At 53.1% G+C, this 17,499-nt stretch overlaps 2 protein-coding genes across 2 annotated transcripts in view; both read left to right on the forward strand.

The window, feature by feature from the left end:
- The window catches only part of BABAM2 (BRISC and BRCA1 A complex member 2), a 224,831-nt gene extending 223,812 nt beyond the window's left edge, over positions 1 to 1,019 (forward strand). Inside the window, exon 11 of the mRNA XM_089662229.1 lies at positions 835 to 1,019. Coding sequence (XP_089518355.1) covers positions 835 to 1,019 — 185 coding nt within the window. The remainder of the gene's footprint in view (positions 1 to 834) is intronic.
- Positions 1,020 to 10,651: 9,632 nt separating this feature from the next.
- Positions 10,652 to 17,499, forward strand: part of RBCK1 (RANBP2-type and C3HC4-type zinc finger containing 1) — a 42,702-nt gene continuing 35,854 nt past the window's right edge. The window contains exons 1-2 of the mRNA XM_089662230.1: positions 10,652 to 10,754; positions 14,137 to 14,310. Coding sequence (XP_089518356.1) covers positions 10,698 to 10,754; positions 14,137 to 14,310 — 231 coding nt within the window. The 5' untranslated portion in view covers positions 10,652 to 10,697. The remainder of the gene's footprint in view (positions 10,755 to 14,136; positions 14,311 to 17,499) is intronic.

Consider the following 17,499-nt stretch of genomic DNA (forward strand, 5'->3'; position numbering starts at 1 on the left):
GCAGGGTGAGCTGAGCTGCAGAGTCACTGATGTTAAAGGAGGGGGCAGGGTGAGCTGAACTGCAGAATCACTGATGGTAAGGGAGGGGGCAGGGTGTGCGGAGTCGCTGGGTCACTGCTGGGTGGGGGGAGCAGGGTGTGCAGAGTCGCTGGGTCACTGCTGGGTGGGGGGAGCAGGGTGTGTGGAGTCGCTGGGTCACTGCTGGGTGGGGGGAGCAGGGTGTGTGGAGTCGTTGGGTCACTGCTGGGTGGGGGGAGCAGGGTGTGCGGAGTCACTGGGTCACTGCTAAGTGGGGGGAGCAGGGTGTGCGGAGTCGCTGGGTCACTGCTAAGTGGGGGGAGCAGGGTGTGCGGAGTCGCTGGGTCACTGCTGAGTGGGGGGAGCAGGGTGTACGCAGTCGCTGGGTCACTGCTGAGAGAGGACGCTGAGCTTCTAGAGCCACTGATGTGAGGGGCGGCGAGTGCTGGAGGTTGCAGGCCACTATTGGGAGGGCTGAGCAGGAAGAGCTGAGCTGCTGGGTCGCTGATAGAAGGGGGAGCTGAGCTTCAGAGTGAATAACATGGAGAACTTCAGTGCACTTTGAGGATGAATTCCTCCACAGTGCCCACATCTACAGACATCATAGAGGGCTTGTTCTAAAGTCATTTACTGCTTGGTAAAAGTGCATAAATATTGAAATGGCGATCGTTCACCATAAGCCCAGGAATGCGATGCTTCGGTAGGTCGCAGGCATGCATGTTCGCTCACAGAGAGCCGGATCCAGAGAAGGAAGGCCCATCTGGGGCTAATCTGAGAACGGCGATCCCTACTGCTGATGAACATTTCTACGGACAGAATATGGAGGAGGGATCGATAAGAGGCAGAATATTGCAGATGGAAATCTTATTGCTGCGTTTGTCTCGGAGCCACCATCCTGTGGTGGAGTGCCACCTTATGGTCCACTAATCCTGGAGCACATTTGCTGCTCCCCGGCAGCGGCTCTTGTTGTAGGTATGGCCGACTTTCTGCAGACGTGTTAGCGATGACCTACATCTTTCCATTCCCACACCCAGCCTTGTGTACGGGACTCGGCACAGCCAGTGTTTTGGCCTGTTGTGGTTTCCTTGGAAACAGCGATGGTGTCAGTGCCGAGGACTGGAGGGGGGATAAGCCGAAGTGAAGGGTGTTTGTTAGCAGCGTCAGGAGTGAGACTGACAAAATGGGTGATATGAGATCTGTGAGCGTCGTGCCAAAGCAAATATGGTTCTCCAGCCGTGCGTGTCAGGACATCGCCGCTCTGCAATTATCGCTGGCACTCCGGGACTTTCTGAAACAAGTAGGTGTGTGCACAGCGCAAGCTTCTCCCAAAGTCCCTGCAGCACTTTCCGCAGGTCCCAGAATCCCTGACACCATGTGCACACACCCTGCCCTACACGGGTGTCCCCCAACCTTGCAAAGACGCCCAGAAAACAGGACTGTGCAACGGGGGCTGCAGGGTTGTGGCATCCGACCACAGTGCTTACAAAGTCCCGGTCGTGGGCAACTGTCTTCACAAAGCACACTGCTACCGTGCCTGCAAACATTCAGTAGTCTGCTACAGTGCCTGCAAAGTCCTAGCACCCTGCTACAGTGCCTGCAAACATTCAGTAGTCTGCTACAGTGCCTGCAAAGTCCTAGCACCCTGCTACAGTGCCTGCAAACATTCAGTAGTCTGCTACAGTGCCTGCAAAGTCCTACCACCCTGCTACAGTGCCTGCAAACATTCAGTAGTCTGCTACAGTGCCTGCAAAGTCCTAGCACCCTGCTACAGGGCCTGCAAACATTCAGTGGTCTGCAACAGTGCCTGCAAAGTCCTAGCACCCTGCTACAGTGCCTGCAAAGTCCTAGCACCCTGCTACAGTGCCTGCAAAGTCCTAGCACCCTGCTACAGTGCCTGCAAAGTCCTAGCACCCTGCTACAGTGCCTGCAAACATTCAGTAGTCTGCAACAGTGCCTGCAAACATTCAGTAGTCTGCAACAGTGCCTGCAAAGTCCCAGCACCCTGCTACGGTGCCTGCAAAGTCCTAGCACCCTGCTACAGTGCCTGCAAAGTCCTAGCACCCTGCTACAGTGCCTGCAAAGTCCCAGCACCCTGCTACAGTGCCTGCAAAGTCCCAGCACCCTGCTACAGTGCCTGCAAAGTCCCAGCACCCTGCTACAGTGCCTGCAAAGTCCCAGCACCCTGCTACAGTGCCTGCAAAGTCCTAGCACCCTGCTACAGTGCCTGCAAAGTCCTAACACCCTGCTACAGTGCCTGCAAAGTCCTAGCACCCTGCTACAGTGCCTGCAAACATTCAGTAGTCTGCAACAGTGCCTGCAAACATTCAGTAGTCTGCAACAGTGCCTGCAAAGTCCCAGCACCCTGCTACGGTGCCTGCAAAGTCCTAGCACCCTGCTACAGTGCCTGCAAAGTCCTAGCACCCTGCTACAGTGCCTGCAAAGTCCCAGCACCCTGCTACAGTGCCTGCAAAGTCCCAGCACCCTGCTACAGTGCCTGCAAAGTCCTAGCACCCTGCTACAGTGCCTGCAAAGTCCCAGCACCCTGCTACAGTGCCTGCAAAGTCCCAGCACCCTGCTACAGTGCCTGCAAAGTCCTAGCACCCTGCTACAGTGCCTGCAAAGTCCTAGCACCCTGCTACAGTGCCTGCAAAGTCCCAGCACCCTGCTACAGTGACTACAAAGTCTCGGCACCCCATCACAGTGCCCGCAACGATTCAGTAGTCTGCAACAGTGCCTGCAAAGTCCCAACACCTCACCACAGTGCCTACAAAGTCCCAACACAGTGCCTACAAAGTACCACCCGTCTGCAATAATGTCTCCAAAATCCCAGCTTCCTGCCACAGAGCCAACATTCTCCCAGCATTTTACAAAGTCCTCAGTGTCTGCAACGTTTCATCATCCTATAGCAGTGCCTGAAAGGTCCTCATTTTTGTCATGCATACTAAGTCTCAGCGCTCTGTGTCTGCACAGTCCCAGCTCCTTCCCAGCATGCCTGCAACGTTCCGGCATCTTGCAGCAAGTAATCTACAATCAGTCTCGGCACTCATCAATTGTCAGCATTTTGCACCAATGTCTGCAAAGCCTCCGAGGTCTGCAAAAGTGTCTGCAAAGTCCCAGAAACCCCCCACAGTGCCCACAAGGCTCCAGCATCTTGCAGAAAGTGTTTGTAACATCCCATCATTCTGCTGCAGTGTCTACTAAGTCCCGGCACTCTACTGCAGTGTCTACCAAGTCCCAGCACTCTCCTGCAGTGTCTACTAAGTCCCAGCACTCTCCTGCAGTGTCTACTAAGTCCCAGCACTCTCCTGCAGTGTCTACTAAGTCTCAGCACTCTACTGCAGTGTCTACTAAGTCCCGGCACTCTACTGCAGTGTCTACTAAGTCTCAGCACTCTACTGCAGTGTCTACTAAGTCCCAGCACTCTACTGCAGTGTCTACTAAGTCTCAGCACTCTACCGCAGCCTACTAAGTCTCAGCACTCTACTGCAGTGTCTACTAAGTCTCAGCACTCTACTGCAGTGTCTACCAAGTCCCAGCACTCTACTGCAGTGTCTACTAAGTCTCAGCACTCTACTGCAGTGTCTACTAAGTCCCGGCACTCTCCTGCAGTGTCTACTAAGTCCCAGCACTCTCCTGCAGTGTCTACTAAGTCCCAGCACTCTCCTGCAGTGTCTACTAAGTCCCAGCACTCTACTGCAGTGTCTACTAAGTCCCAGCACTCTACTGCAGTGTCTACTAAGTCCCAGCACTCTACCGCAGTCTACTAAGTCCCAGCACTCTACCGCAGTGTCTACCAAGTCCCAGCACTCTCCTGCAGTGTCTACTAAGTCTCAGCACTCTACTGCAGTGTCTACCAAGTCTCAGCACTCTCCTGCAGTGTCTACTAAGTCTCAGCACTCTCCTGCAGTAAGTCTCAGCACTCTGCAACAGTGGCGCAAAGTTTCAGCATTTTGCAACAATGTTTGCAGACACTGCTACAGGGTGCTGGGACATTGTAAACACTGTTGCGTGATGCTGCACCATTATATGCACTGGATCGGGTTTGCTGGGACTTTGCAGATACTGCTTCAGAGCGCTGGAAGTGTTAGCAGTCTCACATGAGGTATCTGCCTCAGCAGTGTCTCACATTAGATTTGAATATCCTACATCTCTGCAGGGATGCATGCGAGGGTTTGTCTCCCTGCAGAAATGCATGCAAGGGTTCGTCCCCCTGCAGAAATGCATGCAAGGGTTTGTCTCCCTGCAGAAATGCATGCAAGGGTTTGTCTCCCTGCAGAGATGCATGCAAGGGTTTGTCTCCCTGCAGGGATGCATGCAAGGGTTTGTCTCCCTGCAGAAATGCACGCATGGCTGCGGACCTTGTATAGATGCAGATCTGTGCAGTGCTGCGTATTCCCTGGAGTTCCCTCCAGCGTGTGGCCCTCAGCTAAGTTGCAGACAGGCTCTAGAACCCCGTAAGGCCGCGCACCAAAATGGTCAATTTCCAGATGACACCAAAACCGCCAATTCACCGTTTCCATCTCTTATCCCGCCGCATTGCGCGTCGCTCCCGCCGCGCGTCGCTCCGGTTTGCAGTTCGCAGACATTCCCTGACAGAATGAAGTGACAGTTCATGTCATGATTACATAAACAGCCCGTAGATCTGTGAGGAGTTTGTCTGCAAACGCTGATATCTGGTGAATCACTACTCCAGCGGAGCTATTTTTAGGCCCCAGCAGCTCTGTGAGCCATAAAAAGACACAACAGATAAAGAGCATTGTAATTGTTTACAGAAGCTTGTGAAACGGCAGCCATGCGGAACCAGATGAGTAAGCCGAGGGGTCTGTTGGCACTTTCCCTCCAACTTACTCATCAGTCACTGTCTGTAGACAAGGCTGCCGGCTGTGACTCAGCCTGTGTGATGAAACCACTACTGTGTGTTCTGCAGGAGGAGCAGACAATGTGCAGACATCCAGCTGTGGGGGGACTACAAGTACCAGCAGAGCCTCCTAAGCAGGAGCAGACAATGTGCAGGCATCCAGCTGTGGGGGGACTACAAGTACCAGCAGAGCCTTCCACGCAGGAGCAGACAATGTGCAGACATCCAGCTGTGGGGGGACTACAAGTACCAGCAGAGCCTCCTAAGCAGGAGCAGACAATGTGCAGACATCCAGCTGTGGGGGGACTACAAGTACCAGCAGAGCCTTCCACGCAGGAGCAGACAATGTGCAGACATCCAGCTGTGGGGGGACTACAAGTACCAGCAGAGTTTCCTAAGCAGGAGCAGACAATGTGCAGACATCCAGCTGTGGGGGGACTACAAGTACCAGCAGAACCTCCTAAGCAGGAGCAGACAATGTGCAGGCATCCAGCTGTGGGGGGACTACAAGTACCAGCAGAGCCTTCCAAGCAGGAGCAGACAATGTGCAGACATCCAGCTGTGGGGGGACTACAAGTCCCAGCAGAGCCTCCTAAGCAGGAGCAGACAATGTGCAGACATCCAGCTGTGGGGGGACTACAAGTCCCAGCAGAGCCTCCTAAGCAGGAGCAGACAATGTGCAGACATCCAGCTGTGGGGGGACTACAAGTACCAGCAGAGCTTTCTAAGCAGTAGACGTTCCATTATGTAAATGGGCCTTTTACTGCTTGGAAGGCTCTGCTGGTACTTGTTGTCCCCCCACAGCTGGATGTCTGCACATTGTCTGCTCCTGCTTGGAAGGCTCTGCTGGTACTTGTAGTCCCCCCACAGCTGGATGTCTGCACATTGTCTGCTCCTGCTTGGAAGGCTCTGCTGGTACTTGTTGTCCCCCCACAGCTGGATGTCTGCACATTGTCTGCTCCTGCTTGGAAGGCTCTGCTGGTACTTGTAGTCCCCCCACAGCTGGATGCTTGCATGCTGCCTACTCCTACATGTAAATGGGCCCTCTACTGCTCAGGGTCTGCAGGTACCAGGGGCGGACTGACCATTTGGGAACTCGGGCACCGCCCAAGGGCCTGGGGTCAGTAGGGGGCCCCATGAGATGCCCCTGGTATCTTTCATAGGCTTTCTTGGGTGTGGTTTGAGTGTGGGTGAGGACACAGGGGCCCCATGATCCCCTATTGCCCGGGGGCCCCATGTGTTGTCAGTTCGCCCCTGGCAGGTACTTGTAGTCCAACAACCCCCCCAATTCCCCACAGCTAGATACCTGCCTGCTGCCTACTCCTACTACATGTAAATGGGCCCTCTTCAGCTTGGAAGGGTCTGCTGGTACTTGTAGTCCTTCACACAGCTGAATGCCTACTTGATGCCTACTCCTACATGTAAATGGGCCATCAACTACTCAGAAGGATTTGCTGGTACTTGTAGTCCCCCCCCATAGATGAATGACTGTATGCTGCCTACTCCTACATGTAAATGGGCCCTCTTCTGCTTGAAAGGGTCTGCTGGTACTTGTAGTCCCCACAGTTGTATGTTTGCATGCTGCCTTTTCCTAAATTTAAATGAGCCCTCAACTGCTCAGAAGGATTTGCTGATATTTGTAGTCCCCCCTCTCCCCCCCATAGATGGATGCCTGCATGCTGCCTACTCCTACATGGAAATGGGCCCTCCACTACTCGGAATGATTTGCTGGTACCTGTAGTCCTCACAGCTGATGCCTGCACGCTGCCTACTCCTACATGTAGTAGGAGTAGGCAGTATGCAGGCATCAGCTGTGAGGACTACAGGTACCAGCAAATCATTCCGAGTAGTGGCGGTATGTTGTAGTCGCACTGTTTCTGAGAACTGCTGTACATCTGTGTTGCATGGAGTCCCCCAACTTCTGGCCCCTGTGATCAGGTATTCCAGCCCAGGATGATTGGACCACATTCCACAGTTCTTCTCCATTTCTTGGTTTTGCCTCAGAAACGGCATTTTTGATGTCACCCCACAAGTTTTCTATTGGATGAAGATCCGGGGATTGGGCTGGCCACTCCATAACGTCCATCTTGTTGGTCTGGAACCAAGATGTTGCACGTTTACTGGTGTGTTTGGGGTCGTTGTCTTGTTGGAACACCCATTTCAAGGGCATTTCCTCTTCAGCATAAGGCAGCATGACCTCTTCAAGTATTCTGATGGATTCAAACTGATCCATGATCCCTGGTATGCGATAAATAGGCCCAACACCGTAGTATGAGAAACATCCCCATATCATGATGCTTGCACCACCATGCTTCACAGTCTTCACTGTGTACTGTGGCTGGAATTCAGTGTTTGGGGGTCGTCTGACAAACTGTCTCCGCCCACTAGACCCAAAAAGAACAATCTTACTTCCATCAGTCCACAAAATGTTGCACCATTTCTCTTTAGGCCGGTCAATGTGCTCTTTGACAGATTGTAACCTCTTCAGCACACGTCTTTTTCCCAACTGTGGGACTTTGCGGGGACTTCTTGCAGATAGCTTGGCTTCACATAGGCGTCTTCTAATTGTAACAGTCCTCACAGGGAACGTCACACCTTCTTTCATCTTCCTGGAGCTGATTGTTGGCTGAGTCCTCACAGGGAACATCACACCTTCTTTCATCTTCCTGGAGCTGATTGTTGGCTGAGTCCTCACAGGGAACGTCACACCTTCTTTCATCTTCCTGGAGCTGATTGTTGGCTGAGTCCGCACCATTTTGGCTATTCTTCTATCCATTCCAATGGTAGTTTTTCGCTTTCTTCCTCGTCTTTCAGGTTTTGGTTGCCATTTTAAAGCATTTGTGATCATTTTAGCTGAGCAGCCGATCATTTTCTGCACTTCTTTATATGTTTTCCCCTCCAATCAACTTTTTAATCAAGGTACGCTGTTCTTCTAAACAATGTCTGGAACGACCCATTTTCCTCAGAATTTCAGAGAGAAATGCACTGTAACCAGCATGTCCAACATTTGCTGCCTTCCTTCCTTAAATAAGGGCAATCATTGCCACCTGTTTATCAAAGAATGAATGACGTCACTAATAGAACTCCACACGGCTATTATTGTGAACACGCCCCTCAATGAGTGATTCAATGACACAGAATCAGCAGCATGCATGTCATGACTGTTGGGTCTGTTGGGTTTCTATGACTCTAATACACCTGCTAGGAAATTATCTGCCATGTAGAAATATCATTTCCACCAAAAACAGCGATTGATCCGGTTAGTGATGTCTGACGGCTAGTATTCTGAACACAACTGTATGTGCTGTAATGTGTTACTGAGAAATCCTCTCCTGACACTTGTAGCTGCATTTGAAGTGTTTTACCAGATTAACCTTTGACCCGGAGGCCAGTGATGTCACCAGCCCTGAACAAAGGCTCTTGTGTGGTCCCCACAGGGTGTTACTGTTAATAAAGTTTTCTGGGTAATTTCCCAGCCAGTCATGACATCCTCATTAGCTCTGGGCAGCATTTTAGCCGAGGACGTCATTTGTCAGAGAAAACTCGGAGCCCACAATGGGTCCAGGATCTGGGATTGGGCTCTCGTCCCAGAACTCCAAAGGACAGAGGGAGAGAATACTGAAATGTATTTATTAAATCGATGATTCCCATTTACAGGAAATATTAGTTGAAGCGTACAGAGAGTGAAAGAGGAAATTCCAGCCTTTTTATGTAACAAGATATTTAGCCCGGGTTCATATATGTGCAGTGCGGTACATCGCATGTGATTCACACAGGAACCGCACCGCATTCCCTGCAGATCACATGCGATTTGTGTGCGGTGCGATCGGAGTCTTACATTTGGTATGGCTCTATCTGCACCAAAGAGGCACAGGACCCTTTTTTGGGTCCGCACTAGAATCGGATCACACGAGTATTCACACCTATCGTTCTGATTCTGCACATCGCACCGCGTTTTGCGGACTGCTTTCGGGGGGTTGTTAACATACACACCCGCAGCGGTTCGCATGAACGGGGTGCGATTCTGATGCGGTGCGGAATTCAGTGTGAACCCGGGCTTAATGGTTTATGAAACTAAAAAATTTATCAAAAATACACTCAAGTTAGCTTTAGGGCACAGAACAAAATATATTTCCCAGGTTTTTTTTTTTTGTAAAATATAAAAGTTGAGTTTATGCCGATTAAAGAGATACCCAACGTGTCACGGTTTAATATCGCATGCGCTCGTGAAACGGTAACCCTACTTTTTTCTTAGGCAATGCTTTTAAAGCCCCCCGCGGGTCATCAGTTTAGACGTAACCATAAATATCGGCCCGGAATGATTGCTGTCACTCTGACGTGTGTGGCGATATGTAACCGGTATATCGCAATCAACGTTTGTGACTATGGAGCGGTACGGCTTTGAGGGCAACTATTGCTTTACACGGGGCTTGTGATTTGTGTCTGAAGTTCTACCTAAAGGCTGAGTGAGTGTTTTATCACTTTCCGCCCCACAGGAGCTTACACTCTAATGTCCCCTCCCCCACAGTCACATCAGTCTCTGTACCAGAGGAGCTTACACTATAATGTCCCCTCCCCCACAGTCACATCAGTCTCTATACCAGAGGAGCTTACGCTCTAATGTCCCCTCCCCCACAGTCACATCAGTCTTTGTACCAGAGGAGCTTACACTCTAATGCCCCCTCCCCCGCAGTCCCATCAGTCTCTGTACCAGAGGAGCTTACGCTCTAATGTCCCCTCCCCCGCAGTCACATCAGTCTCTGTACAGAGGAGCTTACCCTCTAATGTCCCCTCCCCTACAGTCCCATCAGTCTCTGTACCAGAGGAGCTAACACTCTAATGTCCCCTCCCCCCACAGTCCCATCAGTCTCTGTACAGAGGAGCTTACACTCTAATGTCCCCTCCCCCACAGTCCCATCAGTCTCTGTACCAGAGGAGCTTACACTCTAATGTCCCCTCCCCCACAGTCACATCAGTCTCTGTACCAGAGGAGCTTACACTCTAATGTCCCCTCCCCCACAGTCACATCAGTCTCTGTACCAGAGGAGCTTACGCTCTAATGTCCCCTCCCCCACAGTCCCATCAGTCTCTGTACCAGAGGAGCTTACACTCTAATGTCCCCTCCCCCGCAGTCACATCAGTCTCTGTACCAGAGGAGCTTACACTCTAATGTCCCCTCCCCCACAGTCCCATCAGTCTCTGTACCAGAGGAGCTTACACTCTAATGTCCCCTCCCCCCACAGTCCCATCAGTCTCTGTACCAGAGGAGCTTGCACTCTAATGTCCCCTCCCCCACAGTCCCATCAGTCTCTGTACAGAGGAGCTTACACTCTAATGTCCCCTCCCCCACAGTCCCATCAGTCTCTGTACCAGAGGAGCTGACACTCTAATGTCCCCTCCCCCGCAGTCACACCCTATTATTATACATGTATATAGCTCTGACATGTATAGATCTGTATATAGGACTGGTGGGGGAGGGGAGGTCAGGGATCGGAGGGTGTCAGTGGGACGTTGCTGACGATAAATGGAAATGAGAAGTGATAGAAGGAAGGGGATTGGCCGCCTCGCAGGGTGCCGGCACATCGGAGACAATGAGGAAGTGGTGTGAAGTCCAAGTTTCAGAATTCCCCGACCTGTATATAGTGTCCTCGCCCGCCCCTCGCTTGTCACTATGAACCTGTTTATCCGGCCTGGCTTGGTGTCGGTGAAATCTGAGTCCCGGGGTGTCGAGAAGTCACCTGACTTGAATATTCTTTCCCGGATCTCCGTGTTAATTGGAGTATTTTGTTTCCTAGTCTCCAACACCTTCAGGCCAGAGAGCATGGATACCGGGGGCCCATCGAATCTGTTCCACAAAGCACCACCTTCACCTGTCCAGGTATGACTGTGTGGGGGTGTCACCTCTCCAGGTATGACTGTGTGGGGGTGTCACCTCTCCAGGTATGACTGTGTGTGGGTGTCACCTGTCCTGGTATGACTGTGTGGGGGTGTCACCTCTCCAGGTATGACTGTGTGGGGGTGTCACCTCTCCAGGTATGACTGTGTGGGGGTGTCACCTGTCCAGGTATGACTGTGTGGGGGTGTCACCTCTCCAGGTATGACTGTGTGGGGGTGTCACCTCTCCAGGTATGACTGTGTGTGGGTGTCACCTGTCCTGGTATGACTGTGTGGGGGTGTCACCTCTCCAGGTATGACTGTGTGGGGGTGTCACCTCTCCAGGTATGACTGTGTGGGGGTGTCACCTGTCCAGGTATGACTGTGTGGGGGTGTCACCTGTCCAGGTATGACTGTGTGTGGGTGTCACCTGTCCTGGTATGACTGTGTGTGGGTGTCACCTGTCCAGGTATGACTGTGTGGGGGTGTCACCTGTCCAGGTATGACTGTGTGGCGGTGTCACCTGTCCAGGTATGACTGTGTGGGGGTGTCACCTGTCCAGGTATGACTGTGTGTGGGTGTCACCTGTCCAGGTATGACTGTGTGTGGGTGTCACCTGTCCTGGTATGACTGTGTGTGGGTGTCACCTGTCCAGGTATGACTGTGTGGGGGTGTCACCTGTCCTGGTATGACTGTGTGGGGGTGTCACCTGTCCAGGTATGACTGTGTGTGGGTGTCACCTGTCCTGGTATGACTGTGTGGGGGTGTCACCTGTCCAGGTATGACTGTGTGTGGGTGTCACCTGTCCAGGTATGACTGTGTGGGGGTGTCACCTGTCCAGGTATGACTGTGTGTGGGTGTCACCTGTCCTGGTATGACTGTGTGTGGGTGTCACCTGTCCTGGTATGACTGTGTGTGGGTGTCACCTGTCCTGGTATGACTGTGTGGGGGTGTCACCTGTCCAGGTATGACTGTGTGGGGGTGTCACCTGTCCAGGTATGACTGCGTGGGGGTGTCACCTGTCCAGGTATGACTGTGTGGGGGTGTCACCTGTCCAGGTATGACTGTGTGGGGGTGTCACCTGTCCAGGTATGACTGTGTGGGGGTGTCACCTGTCCAGGTATGACTGTGTGGGGGTGTCACCTGTTCAGGTATGACTGTGTGGGGGGTGTCACCTGTTCAGGTATGACTGTGTGTGGGTGTCACCTCTCCAGGTATGACTGTGTGTGGGTGTCACCTGTCCAGGTATGACTGTGTGTGGGTGTCACCTGTCCAGGTATGACTGTGTGTGGGTGTCACCTGTCCAGGTATGACTGTGTGTGGGTGTCACCTGTCCAGGTATGACTGTGTGTGGGTGTCACCTGTCCAGGTATGACTGTGTGGGGGTGTCACCTCTCCAGGTATGACTGTGTGTGGGTGTCACCTGTCCTGGTATGACTGTGTGGGGGTGTCACCTCTCCAGGTATGACTGTGTGGGGGTGTCACCTGTCCAGGTATGACTGTGTGGCGGTGTCACCTGTCCAGGTATGACTGTGTGGGGGTGTCACCTGTCCAGGTATGACTGTGTGGGGGTGTCACCTGTCCAGGTATGACTGTGTGTGGGTGTCACCTGTCCTGGTATGACTGTGTGTGGGTGTCACCTGTCCAGGTATGACTGTGTGGGGGTGTCACCTGTCCTGGTATGACTGTGTGGGGGTGTCACCTGTCCAGGTATGACTGTGTGTGGGTGTCACCTGTCCTGGTATGACTGTGTGTGGGTGTCACCTGTCCAGGTATGACTGTGTGTGGGTGTCACCTGTCCAGGTATGACTGTGTGGGGGTGTCACCTGTCCAGGTATGACTGTGTGTGGGTGTCACCTGTCCTGGTATGACTGTGTGTGGGTGTCACCTGTCCTGGTATGACTGTGTGTGGGTGTCACCTGTCCTGGTATGACTGTGTGGGGGTGTCACCTGTCCAGGTATGACTGTGTGGGGGTGTCACCTGTCCAGGTATGACTGTGTGGGGGTGTCACCTGTCCAGGTATGACTGTGTGGGGGTGTCACCTGTCCAGGTATGACTGTGTGGGGGTGTCACCTGTTCAGGTATGACTGTGTGGGGGGTGTCACCTGTTCAGGTATGACTGTGTGTGGGTGTCACCTCTCCAGGTAGGACTGTGTGGGGGTGTCACCTCTCCAGGTATGACTGTGTGGGGGTGTCACCTCTCCAGGTATGACTGTGTGGGGGTGTCACCTGTCCTGGTATGACTGTGTGGGGGTGTCACCTCTCCAGGTATGACTGTGTGGGGGTGTCACCTGTCCAGGTATGACTGTGTGGGGGTGTCACCTGTCCTGGTATGACTGTGTGTGGGTGTCACCTGTCCAGGTATGACTGTGTGGGGGTGTCACCTGTCCAGGTATGACTGTGTGTGGGTGTCACCTCTCCAGGTATGACTGTGTGGGGGTGTCACCTGTCCAGGTATGACTGTGTGGCGGTGTCACCTGTCCAGGTATGACTGTGTGGGGGTGTCACCTGTCCAGGTATGACTGTGTGGGGGTGTCACCTGTCCAGGTATGACTGTGTGGGGGTGTCACCTGTCCAGGTATGACTGTGTGTGGGTGTCACCTGTCCTGGTATGACTGTGTGTGGGTGTCACCTGTCCAGGTATGACTGTGTGGGGGTGTCACCTGTCCAGGTATGACTGTGTGAGGGTGTCACCTGTCCAGGTATGACTGTGTGGGGGTGTCACCTGTCCAGGTATGACTGTGTGTGGGTGTCACCTGTCCTGGTATGACTGTGTGTGGGTGTCACCTGTCCTGGTATGACTGTGTGTGGGTGTCGCCTGTTCAGGTATGACTGTGTGGGTGTCGCCTGTCCAGGTATGACTGTGTGTGGGGGGTCACCTGTCCAGGTATGACTGTGTGGGGGTGTCACCTGTCCAGGTATGACTGTGTGGTGGGTGTCACCTGTCCTGGTATGACTGTGTGTGGGTGTCACCTGTCCTGGTATGACTGTGTGTGGGTGTCACCTGTCCAGGTATGACTGTGTGGGGGTGTCACCTGTCCAGGTATGACTGTGTGGGGGTGTCACCTGTCCAGGTATGACTGTGTGGGGGTGTCACCTGTCCAGGTATGACTGTGTGGGGGTGTCACCTGTCCAGGTATGACTGTGTGGGGAGTCACCTGTCCAGGTATGACTGTGTGGGGGTGTCGCCTCTCCAGGTATGACTGTGTGGGGGTGTCACCTGTCCAGGTATGACTGTGTGTGGGGTGTCACCTGTCCAGGTATGACTGTGTGGGGCCTTTTTTTAAACGCCAAAACGCTTCCTAATCTCCTCCTTGTGAAGTCGCCGTCATTTACCTGTAATTGGTTTTATCTCACCCACTGACCGCTTCCTCGTTGTGTTCAGGTCGGCTGGCCGTGCCCCGCCTGCACCTTCATCAATGTACCCACCCGGCCGGGCTGTGAGATCTGCAGCTCCGACCGCCCCACCGACTACGTGGTTCCCGATTGGTACAAACCGGACGAATCCGAGCGACGGAGGCTGCAGCAGGAGAACGATGGGCTGCAACAGTACAAGAAGGTAGGTGATCCCACACTGCACCCTCATACTGCACCCCACACTGCACCCCGCACAGCACCCTCACACTGCACCCTCATACTGCACCCCACACTGCACCCCGCACAGCACCCTCACACTGCACCCCACACAGCATCCTCACACAGCACCCTCACACTGCGTCCCGCACTGCACCCTCATACTGCACCCCGCACAGCACCCTCACACTGCACCCCGCACTGCGTCCCACACTGCATCCTCATACAGCACCCCACACTGCACCCCACACTGCACCCCGCACAGCGCCCTCACACTGCACCCTCACACTGCGTCCCACACTGCGTCCCACACTGCGTCCCACACTGCGTCCCACACTGCGTCCCACACTGCGTCCCACACTGCGTCCCACACTGCGTCCCACACTGCGTCCCACACTGCGTCCCACACTGCGTCCCACACAGCACCCTCACACAGCACCCCACACTGCACCCCACACTGCACCCTCACACTGCGTCCCACACTGCGTCCCACACAGCACCCTCACACAGCACCCTCACACAGCACCCTCACACAGCACCCTCACACAGCACCCTCACACTGCACCCCACACTGCACCCCACACTGCATCCCACACTGCATCCCACACTGCACCCCACACTGCACCCCACACAGCACCCCACACAGCACCCTCACACTGCATCCCCACACTGCACCCCACACAGCACCTTCACACAGCACCCCACACAGCACCCCACACAGCACCCCACACAGCACCCCACACAGCACCCCACACTGCATCCCCACACTGCATCCCCACACTGCATCCCCACACTGCACCCTAACACTGCACCCCACACAGCACCCCCACACAGCACCCCCACACAGCACCCTCACACTGCACCCTCACACTGCACCCTCACACTGCACCCTCACACTGCACCCCCACACTGCACCCCCACACTGCACCCCCACACTGCACCCCCACACAGCACCCCACACAGCACCCCACACTGCATCCCCACACTGCATCCCCACACTGCACCCTCACACTGCACCCTCACACTGCACCCCCACACTGCACCCCCACACTGCACCCTCACACTGCACCCTCACACTGCACCCTCACACTGCACCCTCACACTGCCCCCTCACACTGCATCCCCACACTGCGTCTCACACTTCACCCCTCACTGAACACACCGCCAGCTCGGAGCCTCTCTCGGGGTTTTGGGGAAAATTCCCGGTATTACCTGTAAATATAGAAGATCTCCTTATTGAGGACACAGACCAAGAAAACATTTTTAGTAGAGTTAGACCTTTTTTTTATTTTTGCTTTCCATTCCTGCATTTCCTAATGACAACCATTCCCCATCCCCCCCCCCCACTGGTGTCACAGGTACAGGAAGTGAGGAACAATCGCCACATAGGGGACACAGAAATAAAAGCCAGCACAGGAGGGTCACGTCCAAAGAGTTCCCTGCGGGGAAAATCCAACGCTTCAGAGCCCCTATTAAAGGCAACAGACACCTGATAAAGGGGACTTCCTGTCACTTGAAATCGCCCCCCCTCCCCCCCCCCCCGGGTTCTCCCGAGCTCGTGTCGCGCAAGGGCAAGTATATGAATACGTAAACCGCACGTGCGAGGTGTCACCGCAAACGTCAGACTGAGGGCCGTATTTCTGGCAGCGGATCTCCTGTGTAACTTTAACACTGGTAACCTGTAAAGACTTAAAGCGTCGCCTTTGGACAGTTTAATTTCCGTAGCATTGACGCCGTTCAGCGGGCGTGCGCCAATTGTGAAGCTTGATGTGTTTGAGATCTATTTACTCGGCGTAACAACATCTTTTTATATTTTATATTTACTCGGCGAAACATCTTTTTATATTTACAAAACAATTAGGTATTATATTGTGTTTATGTTTGCACTACTAACTTTCATTAATATGTATTTATTCCAAAAAAAAAATTTGCGTTTGAAAAACCGCTGTGCAAATACTGCATGATATAAAAAATTGTAACGCCCACCATTTTACTCTCTAGGGCCTCTGCTGAAAAACCGTATATAATGTTTCGGGGTTCTAATTTAAATTTTATAGCGAAAAAAAAATGCAGATTTTTTTCATATTTGTGAGACGTGTCAGAATCGGTCTGGTCATTGCAGACGGTGCTGTGCGAAGGTGACCACATGTTTGTAAAGCTTTAGCTAACGGCCTTTGTAGTCAGATGGGCAGAATTTCGTTTTGCTGTACATCCCAAGGTAGGGGGATGAAAGGAAGGGGTGAGCAAGGGGGCGGGTGTAGGGGATGGAGGCAAAGAGTCAGGGCAGGAGGGCGGGTGTAGGGGATGGGAATGAAGAGTGAGGACAGGAGATGAATGTAAAGAGTTGAGGAAGATGGTGGAGACCAGATGGAGGTGAAGAGAGGGCAGGTGTAGGGGATGAGAACGAAGAGTGAGGACAGGTGAAGGGGATGAAGGCAGGGGATCAAAGTATAGAGTGGGCAGGAGGGTGGATGTAGGGGATGAGAACGAAGAGTGAGGGCAGAAGATGAATGTAAAGAGTTAGGGAAGATGGTGGAGACCAGATGGAGGTGAAGAGAGGGCAGGTGTAGGGGATGAGAACGAAGAGTGAGGACAGGTGAAGGGGATGAAGGCAGGGGATCAAAGTATAGAGTGGGCAGGAGGGTGGATGTAGGGGATGAGAACAAAGAGTGAGGACAGGAGATTAATGTAAAGAGTTGAAGAAGATGGTGGAGTCGTGGATGGAGGTGAAGAGTGGGCAGGAGGGTGGATATAGAAGATGAGTTTATGTCACAATGAGAATGAAGAGTGAGGGCAGGAGATGAATGTAGAGTTGAAGACGACGATGGAGAAGGGATGGAGGAAAAGCGAGGGCAGGTGTAGGGGGATGAAAACGAAGAGTGAGGACAGGAGATGAATGTAAAGAGTTGAGGAAGATGGTGGAGTCATGGATGGAGGTGAAGAGTGGGCAGGAGGGGTGGATGTAGGGGGATGAGAATGAAAAGTGAGGACAGGAGATTAATGTAAAGAGTTGAGGAAGATGGTGGAGACCAGATGGAGGTGAAGAGTAGGCAGGAGGGCAGGTGTAGGGGGATGAGAACGAAGAGTGAGGACAGGAGATTAATGTAAACAGTTGAGGAAGATGGTGGAGACCAGATGGAGGTGAAGAGAGGGCAGGTGTAGGGGATGAGAACGA

The sequence above is a fragment of the Staurois parvus genome, unplaced genomic scaffold (genome assembly GCF_062004578.1).
Source record: "Staurois parvus isolate SC_StPar_1 unplaced genomic scaffold, SC_StPar_1.0 ptg001445l, whole genome shotgun sequence".
Lineage (NCBI taxonomy): Eukaryota > Metazoa > Chordata > Amphibia > Anura > Ranidae > Staurois > Staurois parvus.